The sequence below is a fragment of the Chiloscyllium plagiosum genome, unplaced genomic scaffold (genome assembly GCF_037043375.1).
Source record: "Chiloscyllium plagiosum isolate Xiang-an unplaced genomic scaffold, Cpla_swu_hap1 HiC_scaffold_16, whole genome shotgun sequence".
Taxonomy (NCBI): Eukaryota; Metazoa; Chordata; class Chondrichthyes; order Orectolobiformes; family Hemiscylliidae; genus Chiloscyllium; species Chiloscyllium plagiosum.
The window spans coordinates 72,095,527-72,105,835 of NW_028270154.1; the positions used below are offsets into that span (position 1 = coordinate 72,095,527).

A 10,309-nucleotide genomic window follows, 5' to 3' on the forward strand; every position below is an offset into this window, starting at 1 on the left:
ACTGTGGTGTTTCTGGGTGTAAGGTAATCACTTCTGTACCTTCTTAAATGTCTTCAGATCCTTCTGGATATCATGCCCAGAAATGAACACAATACTCCAATTTGGGCCATTATTTCATAAAAGTTCTTCATACCTTCATGGCTTTTGTATTCCATACCTCATTCAAAAAGCCCAGGATATGTTACGCTTTCTTAATTGCTCACTCAATCTGTTCTGCCACTTTAAATTACATATTCTTCTGTACTGAGATATCTGCTCCTGTATCCCCTTTAGAAATGAGCCTTTATTTTATATTGTCTCAAAATTAATCACTTCACATTTCTTTGCATTGTATTTTGCCTGTCCATGTCATCTTGAATTTCATCACTGACTTCCACATAGTCCACAACACTTTCAAGTTTCATTTTATTTGCACATTCTGAAATTGTAACTTGTAGGTCAATGTCAAGGCCATTTAATATATATATATCAGGAACAGCAACGATTCTAACATTGACACTTAGGAAACCTCACTATAATTCATTCTCCAGTTCAAAAACATGTGTTCATCACTACTGTGGTTTCCAGTTATCAATCAATTTTGCATCCATCCTGCTAATGTCCAGTTTAGTCCATGACTTCTAATTTCACATGACACTTCATCAAAACTCTTCTGGAAGTTCAGATACACCACATCAATGGCAGTGTCCTGATCAACCTTCTCTGTTATTTCATCAAAATTACTGTAATTTAGTCAACATGATTCACCCTGAACAAATCCATGCTAGCTTTCCTTAATTGAGGCAGTGTCATTGGTAATTCTTTCTCACATCATTATTTCCAGAAGCTTCCTCACTATCAAGATTAAAATGACTGTTCTGCTGTTGCTGGTCTTTTCTTTTATTAGCTCAGGTGTAAGAGTTGTAATTCGATAGTTCTCTGCTAACATTCCCTGTTCTGAGGGGGATTTAGAGATAATGGCGAGTGCATCAACTCTGATCTCTGTCATGACAATGGATCACAACTTGAAGTACAATCAGCATTTTTTTAACCTTTTAATAAAGTACAGACAGTCTGTTTAATATTTCTTTATTTACTTTTGACCCAGCCAGTAACTGAAAGAGCTCCTCTTTCACTTTGACTTGGGAAGCATTTTCCTCCTTGGTAATAGATCTGTGGAGATATAAAGTATTCTTCAATTCTCTAAACTCCGTTTATAAAACCTCTTTTAAGTACCTAATCAATTCCACTTTTCCTTTTACCACTGTTACAAGTTCAGTGGAGACCAGTAGCTTTCAAAAAGAAATCCAAATCTTATTTCTGAATGGAACATAGAACATAGAAGAATACAGCGCAGTACAGGCCCTTCGGCCCTCGATGTTGCACCGATCCAAGCCCTACTTAACCTACACTAGCCCACTATCCTCCATATGCCTATCCAATGCCCGCTTAAATGCCCATAATGAGGGAGAGTCCACCACTGCTACTGGCAGGGCATTCCATGAACTCACGACTCACTGAGTAAAGAACCTACCCCTAACATCTGTCCTATACCTACCCCCCCCTTAATATAAAGCTACCCCCCCTTAATTTAAAGCTATGCCCCCTTGAAACAAGTACACTATAGAATTGAATATCTTAAACAAAAGCATTTATTGGACAAGAGTTAAAGCAAGTACTATTAATTTAGAGTAGTGTTTTACAAATACTAAAATGTTAAAAACAAGAAAATCATAACAGACTATTCCCATTCTAAATTTTATTACCTTACCAGAGTTCCCTTGCAAATTGCAGGATCTTTGCAAGCTTCTTTCATTTCTCCTGGAACCAGGAGGTAAGGTATGCCACAGGTCTTAGGACATCACTTTAATTCTCTTCAGTGGTTCCATTCTTCTCTGAGATATGAGATTTTTAGGGCCATGCATCAGCATCCAGCTCAGTGAAAGTGCCAACACTCTCCTTCAACACCATGTGATTGTGAAATCCCCAGTTCAACCATGATCCTTACTGCATTTTTGTTTATTGACTCAAACTCAGGAACACCTCTGGTGCTGATAGACACCCGCTATTGGTTTGAGCTGTTCTGAAGCTCTTGACCCAGACTCCAACTGTATCTTTGTGAGAAATCACACAGATAAAACCAAAATCCAAAATTAAACCCACTCTGAAGTCTATCCCTGTTGTGTCATGACCTGTATAAATGTCCCAGATAAAATGTTACCTTTATCTTCAAAATGACTTTTTGATTCTGGGACTCACATGAATAATCTACAGTTCTGATAGGGACAACTGCAATATTACCAGAATGACTGGTCCATTAGACAACGAAGAGAGAGTCACCCAATGTTTATTATTTTCACATCTCAGACTCTGACTATTGAATTGGCTTTGAATTGTAATTAACTTAGGGCTCTTTCAGTTTCTCAAACTCAGGTTTCTCCTTTTTTTTCAGTTTTTGGAAGAAAATTTTAAATATATGGATTCTAAAATTAGATATCCAAAATATATTTTTTAAACATATTTATGTTATTCTAAAGACTTTGGCATTCTCTTTTATGTTAGCTGCCAGTGCCAGTGTCTTCTCACATTGTCTCTTTGCTTCTCTTTTTTTATTCATTTCCCCACTGAAACTTCAATATCCAATCTGGTTCTCATTTATCCTAGCCACCTGATATCTGTCATATGCATAACTTCAGCTTCATCTCACTCTCCATCTCTTTGAGCATTTATGTATAGTATTGCTTGTCCACCTTTCTCCTTGGTGGGAACACCCCTTGACTCTTATCTCCTCTCTAAAGGTGACATATTGTCCTGCTATAATTTTGCTTTCCAATCTTAATCTTAATTGAATTGAATGTTTGTCTGTGAATTGATTGCTTCCATCTGAGGAGTGAAAGTGCTTGTGGAATGCATGCTTCTCCTTGGGGTGTAATTGTATCTGGCCATGATTCACTTTCAGAGATTCTGTAGTTTACACTCTGAATCAGGAGCCAAATACACAAATCAGACAAAAATAAGAGATAAATCTTTTGAAGATTTATTTTTTGTTTTTCCTCAAGGATATATTGTACACCAAATATCCAATTGGCAGTAAAGCGCATTCCAATGTGTAAGAAGCGAGAACAGTCAGGCGCTCCGTTTACAAACACTATGTTGAAATGTATCCACCATACAAAACGCATGTTGAGAACATACAAAAAATACACGCCTACTCGGTAGGTAACAGTAACATCTGGGCTCTGAATCTATTTACACTTAGATTACAAAAATATACTTTAGATATTTTTTTGCTTACATTCGAAAGAAATGTTCTTTTGGCATTTCTTCCCTTTTCCCCCTTCCCTCTGATATTCCTTCCATCAGCAAAGTGCCTTCAGTGACCATCTCTCCACTTTCACCTTTAAGGCTTTAATGCAGTGTATCCACCAACAGACACACGTCAGCAAGCTACACATAGAAGGCACACAGACTTCTTATAGTTTTAAAACCAACTGAGAGACAAAGGAAGTATCTGTCATTTGGCAAGTATCGAGGCGACCTCCACAGAATAACGAACATCTCCTGCACATGCTGGCACCTCATTGCATTCCAGGTACGTTTTTAGTTTCATTGAAAGGAACCGATGATAGCATTTGCACAATAGAAAGGTTTCCCAAATGTCCCTCGAACTCCAAATAATACAGGATGGAATATGCAAACATTCCCCCCACCCCCCCCCCCCCACCCCTTACCCCATTGAACAATCTTCACATGAATAGCATCTGCAGAATTGTGACGGGGTAATGCTTGGCACACAAGTACACAATAGCTAGGTGAAATTTATTTATATAAAAACAAGTCCAATATTGGAGTCCTGAATAATTTCAGATCTCAATTGTCCTTGGTGTTAGAGTGGGTGCAATCTCAGAAGATGAGGAGGTCACTGATGGGTAACTGTTACTAACGACTGAGGAGTGGTAAGTGTTAGTGACTGGGGACTCAAAGGAGGTGCTCACTTCTGCAGAGGGGTAGGTATTAGTGACTGAAGATTCAAAGGAAGTGCTTAGATTTGTAGAGGGGTAAGTGTTAGTGACTGTGGATTCAAAGGAGGTGCTGACTATTGTAGAGGGGTAAGTGTTAGTGATTGGGGATTCAAAGGAGGTGCTGACTATTGTAGAGGGGTAAGTGTTAGTGACAGGGGATTCAAAGGAGGTGCTGACTATTGTAGAGGGGTAAGTGTTAGTGACAGGGGATTCAAAGGAGGTGCTGACTATTGTAGCGGGGTAAGTGTTAGTGACAGGGGATTCAAACGAGGTGCTGACTTCTGCAGAAGGGTAAGTGTTAGTGACAGGGGATTCAAAGGAACTGCTGACTATTGTAGAGGGGTAAGTGTTAGTGACAGGGGATTCAAAGGAGGTGCTGACTATTGTAGAGGGGTAAGTGTTAGTGACAGGGGATTCAAAGGAGGTGCTGACTATTGTAGAGGGGTAAGTGTTAGTGACAGGGGATTCAAAGGAACTGCTGACTATTGTAGAGGGGTAAGTGTTAGTGACAGGGGATTCAAAGGAACTGCTGACTATTGTCGACAGGTAAGTGTTAGTGACAGGGGATTCAAAGGAACTGCTGACTATTGTAGAGGGGTAAGTGTTAGTGACAGGGGAGGGGAAGGAGCTGCTGACAATTGTAGAGGGGTAAGTGTTAGTGACAGGGGATTCAAAGGAGGTGCCCACGATTGTGGAGGGGTAAGTGTTAGAGACTGGGGAGGGGAAGGAGATTGCCGGCGGGCTGGAGATACACAGGGCTTTGTCGACTTTCTTCTCCTTCTGCCTCAGGTGGATCTTGGTGTGCCTTTTGCGCTCGTCGCTGCGGGCGAATTTCCTGCCGCAGACCTCGCAGGCGAACGGTTTCTCGCCGGTGTGGGTGCGAATGTGGGTGGTGAGGTGGTCGCTCCGGCTGAAGTTCCTCATGCAGATGCGGCACTGGAACGGCTTCTGGCCGGTATGGATGCGGATGTGGCGGGTCAGCTCGTCCGAGCGGGAGAAGCGCCGGTCGCAGGTCTCCACCGGGCAGGCGTACGGCCGCTCGTGTGGAGGGGTCTTGCTGGGTCGGTTCGGGTACTTCCTCAGCCTGCAAGGCTTGGTCAGCTGCGAGGTGTAAGTGACCGTGTTCTTGGCCTCAGGACCGCTGCTCTGGGCGGCTATGGCTTTGATGGTGGACAGGGGGATGAGAGAGGGCTGGCTTCTGGGTTCCACGCTCTGGAAAGGTTTCTGTTCGGAACTCTCCAGGTTCAGATCGTCCGCCTGCGAGAACAGATAGTCCGGGATCATCGGCAGCTGGAAGCCCTTTGGGTTGGTACAAGCCGGGTACTGGATGGAGCTGGCACCGCTGGCGAAGCCGTCCGACTGTCCCGGGAACATCTCCGAGCCGGAGCCGCCGAAACCGGCCGAAGCGGCGGGGCACATCGCCTCGGAGTCGCTGTCGGGGTTGGCCGGAGGCGGGTTGCTGCCGCCGCCGCTGCTCATACTGACGATGCCGCTGACCAGGCTGAAGAGGGGCTCCGGCCACAGGCTGTTACAGCTGGAAGCCGGCTCCAGGGAGAAGCGGCCCGTGTAGGCGATGGACGGGAGGCGGCAGCTCTGCGCCGAATACGGCGGCTCCATCAGGTTCTTCTCGGCTCCAGGGGAGATGTCTGTGAACGTGTCTGCGAACGAGAAAACAAGAGTTCGTTTAACAAAGGACAACCACAGGGCGAAAGAACCTCTCACAGACACGACCCCCATTCTAACTATGTTGCTTCGGATAAAAAAAAACCCCGAATGTGTGCGCTTTTTGCACGTGTCTGCTCGGGGTAACTTGTCGGCGACTCTATGGGTGTCCCTGTGTGGCTAGTCCAGTCTCTCCCTGTGTGTGTGTGTCTATGTGTGTGTGTGTGTCTATGTGTGTGTGTGTGTATGTGTCTGTGTGTGTGTCACAGTAAATGTGGATTAATTTTTGCCAATAATTTTGTAAATGCATGCTGGCGACTATCTGTATCTGTGTATCTGTCTACCTCTGTGTATACCTGAGTAATTGTGTGTGTGCGTGTTTGGACTTTCCTGTGCATGTGTGGGAGGGAGGGGTGATTCCCGTGTGTGTGGGCAGCTCCGGTCCGCTCCCTCTCGGTATTCCCTGCGAGGGTGCTCGCTGGCGGCTGGTATTTCCTGACGCTGTATCCTCATAAATAATGCAGAACACAAGAGATCCCAACGCCCTGTCAATCCCAAAGCCAGAGCGGGTCTGCGGCACACACAAGGCTGTGCGGTCAGCGGACACAGTTAACACCGACGGGACCGAGCGAGTGGGGGGTGGGAAGTAGGCATTCTGGAGACTCCCCTCCGGGGACGGGGGACGGAGTGGGTGAGGGAGACTCACCTGCTGACAGATGCTCAAACTGCTGCAGGGGTTCCCCGTAAAACGGCTGGTCGGTGGAGGCTGTCACCAAGGTGCCGGTCATCATCACCTCCTCCAGCTTCTGGTAGGTGTCCACCGACTGGTAGAGCGGCTCCGTCAACAGGGGAGGCAGGATCTCGGCTTTAGTCACCATCTCAGCGTCCGATAGAGAGAGACTGAGAGTGTGTGGTAGAGGGGGAGCAGTGAGGGTGCCCAGAGCTGGGGTGTTGGTGGGGTGGGGGGGGAGAGACACACAGAATCCCGGAGTCCCGGGCAGGGTGCAGGGACCTGGCCTGGCTTGAGTTGCGGGGATGCCAGGCTGCTGGTGCGGATCCGCTATGCAGGGGCTGTCCGCGGCGGTGTTGGTGCTGGTGCTGGTGCTGGTGCTGGCGGCCCGGGCCCAGGCTCTGCCTCTGCCTCTGCCTGTCTCACTGAGTAATTTCCGCGCCGGCACGGGGGGAGCGCCTTCTATTTAACAGGTTCCGCTCAGCCCAGCCTCTGACGTACATGCCCATATATGGAGCTACGGAAGCCCATGTTTGGGCAGCTCCCCGGCCGGCAATCCGTGACGTCACGGGAGCGGGGGACACCCCTCCCTCTGAAGGCCGGAGAAGGAGGCTTCCCCCCCCCCCATCCCCCACACCTCCCCACCCCACACACAGGCAGCTGCAGGGTAGGGGGCTCACACACTGTATCCCCTCCATGGCGCGATTCCTAACCCCCATCCCCGTCCCAGAGCGGGGACATCCCGCCCTCCCCTTCCCCCGGAAGATCGCAGGATCGCCACTCCATATTTGGGCACGCTCCACCCCTCCTTCCACTGCCCATGTTTGGGCATCCGCCGGGCAAGGATCGCTGCCCAAATAAGGAGCTTCCGGCGACACGGGGCTGAAAGTGCTGGAGCAGCAGAGCCGAGAGGGAGCCGAGCGGGACCCAAAACACACACAGACATACACACACGAGACATACAGAGACATACACACAGAGACATACACACAGAGACATACACACAGACATACACACAGATACATACACACAGAGACGTACACACAGAAACACACACAGACATACACACAAGGGCCACACAGACATACACACAAAGACACACACACAGACACACACAAAGGCACACACGCACACAGAAACACACAGAGACACACAGACTCACACACACACACGCACACACAGAGCCAAGTGCTGGTGCGTTTCCTGCAGAAATCTAAAATGTTTCCGATCAGCATTCGGGGAGGGGACGGGACATTAAACTGCCTCACAGTACCAGGGGATCGATCCGGTCTTGGGTAACTCCAGTGTGGAGTTTGCACATTACCACCGTGTCTGTTCTGGGTATGCTCTGGTTTCCTCCCACAGTCCAAAGGTTAGCCATGGGAAATGCGGGGCTGCCGGGTTTAAAATGAGGCGAGCCCGTCAGAGTGCAGACTCGAGAAGGCGCTTTCCGCTCTGTAGGGATTCTGTAATTCTATGTTTGGTTACCACATTCCCCAATACAAATCCAACAATCCACAACACAGCTGGAATATTTCCCAGTTCAGCTCCCACATCTCTAATATTCTCCAGTATATCTCCAACATGCTCTAGCAAATTTGCAACATTCCCCAACTCAGCTCCCACATCTCTAACATTCTGGAACACTAATCCAACAATTCCCAGCACAGCGGGAACATTCCCTAGTGCAGATACCACATTTCCCAGCAGGTCCCACGGGTCTCACACTATCCAATACTGCTCCAACATTCACACCACAACTCCCACATTCCCCAGCTCCCACATTCTCCAGACCACCTCTAATGTTCCCCAGCACATTTGCAAGAATCCCCAGCTCAGCTCCCTCAGCTCTAACATTCCTCAGCACTTCTCTCCAAAATTCCCCAGCACAACTCCAATCTTGTGCAGCACGGCTGTCACATTCTCCAGCAAAGTTCCAACATTCCCAGCATAGTTCCAACAATCCCTGCACAGGTCACACGTTCCCCAGCACAACTCTAACAATCCCTACACAGGTCCTACATTCACCAGCACAATGCCAACAATCCTTACACAGCTCTCACATTCCCCAGCACAGCTCCAACTATCCCTACACAGGTCCCACATTCCCCAGCACAGCTCCAACTATCCCTACACAGGTCCCACATTCCCCAGCACAGCTCCAACTATCCCTACACAGGTCCCACATTCCCCATCACAGCTCCAACAATCCCTACACACGTCCAACATTCCCCAGCACAGCTCCAACAATCCCTACACACGTCCAACATTCCCCAGCACAGCTCCAACAATCCCTACACAGGTCCAGCATTCCCGAGCACAATTCCAACTATCTCTACAGAGGTCCCACATTCCTCAACACAGCTCCAACTATTCCAACACAGCGCCCACATTCCACAGCACAGCTTCAACTATCCTTACACAGGTCCCACATTCCCCAGCACAGCTCCAACAATCCCAACACATGTCCCACATTCACCAGCACAGCTCCAACAATCTCTACACATGTCTCATGTTCCCCAGCACAGCTCCAACAATCCCTACACAGGTCCTATGTTCCCCCGCACAGATCCAACAATCCCTACACATGTCCCACATTCACCAACACTGCTCCAACAATCTCTACACAGGTCCCACATGCCCAGCACAGCCCCACCTATCCCAACACAGGTCCCACATTCACCAGCACAGCTCCAACAATCTCTACACAGTCCAACATGCCCAGCACAGCACCACCTATCCCAACGCAGATCCCACATTCCCCAGCACAGCTCCAACAATCTCTGCTCAGGTTCCACATGCCCAGCACAGCACCACCTATCTCAACACAAGTCCCACATTCACCAGCACAGCTCCAACAATCTCTACACATGTCCCATTTTCCCCAGCACAGCTCCAACAATCCCTACACAGGTCCCACAGTCCCCAGCACAACCTCTACCATCCCAACTCAGGTACCAAATTCCCCAGCACAGCCTCAACTATCCCTACACAGGTCCCACATTCCCCAGCACAGCTCCAACAATCCCTACACAGGTCCCACATTCACCTGCACAGCTCCAACAATCTCTACACAGGTCCCATATGCCCAGCACAGCTCCAACAATGGCTACACAGATCCCACATTTACCAGCACAGCTCCAACAATCTCTACACATGTCCCATGAACCCCAGCACAACTCCAACAATCATTACACAGGTCCCACATTCACCAGCACAACCTCAACTAACCCAACACAGGTCCCACATTCCCCAACACATCCTCAACTATCCCAACACAGGTCCCATATTCCCCAGCACAGCCTCAACTATACCTACACAGGTCCTACATTCCCCAGCACAGATCCAACTATCCCTACACAGGTCTCACAATCCCCAGCACAGCTTCAATTATACCCTCACAGGTCCCACATACCCCAGCACAGCTTCAACAATCCCAACAGAGGTCCAACATTCCCTAAACAGGTCCTATGTTCCCCAGCACAACTCCAACAATCCCTACACAGGTCCCACAGTTCCCATCACAGCTCTAACAATCACTACACAGGTCCCACATTCCCCAGCACAACTCCAACTATCCCTACACAGGTCCTACATTCACCAGCACAACTCCAACTATCCCTACACACGTCCCACATTCCCCAGCACATCCTCAACTATCCCAACACAGGTCCCATATTCCCCAGCACAGCCTCAACTATACCTACACAGGTCCTACATTCCCCAGCACAGATCCAACTATCCCTACACAGGTCTCACATTCCCCAGCACAGCTTCAATTATACCCTCACAGGTCCCACATTCCCCAGCACAGCTTCAACAATCCCAACAGAGGTCCAACATTCCCTAAACAGGTCCTATGTTCCCCAGCACAACTCCAACAATCCCTACACAGGTCCCACAGTTCCCATCACAG

At 48.3% G+C, this 10,309-nt stretch overlaps 1 protein-coding gene across 1 annotated transcript; it reads right to left on the reverse strand.

Moving 5' to 3' along the window:
• Positions 1-2,993: 2,993 nt before the first annotated feature.
• LOC122556772 (early growth response protein 1-like) lies at positions 2,994-6,810 on the reverse strand. Its single transcript, XM_043703917.2, has 2 exons — positions 6,370-6,810; positions 2,994-5,659 (listed from the first exon to the last, which is right to left on the reverse strand). The coding sequence occupies exons 1-2, from the start codon at positions 6,539-6,541 to the stop codon at positions 3,843-3,845; spliced, it is 1,989 nt and encodes a 662-aa protein (XP_043559852.2). The 5' UTR covers positions 6,542-6,810; the 3' UTR covers positions 2,994-3,842.
• Positions 6,811-10,309: the final 3,499 nt, after the last annotated feature.

Excerpts from the sequence above, each read along its gene's own strand:
- LOC122556772 (XM_043703917.2), bottom strand. The coding sequence starts at position 6,541 with ATGGTGACTAAAGCCGAGATCCTGCCTCCCCTGTTGACGGAGCCGCTC. Across the intron at positions 5,660-6,369 it reads GTTTGAGCATCTGTCAGCAG|ACACGTTCACAGACATCTCC; the intron begins GTGAGTCTCCCT and ends TCTCGTTCGCAG.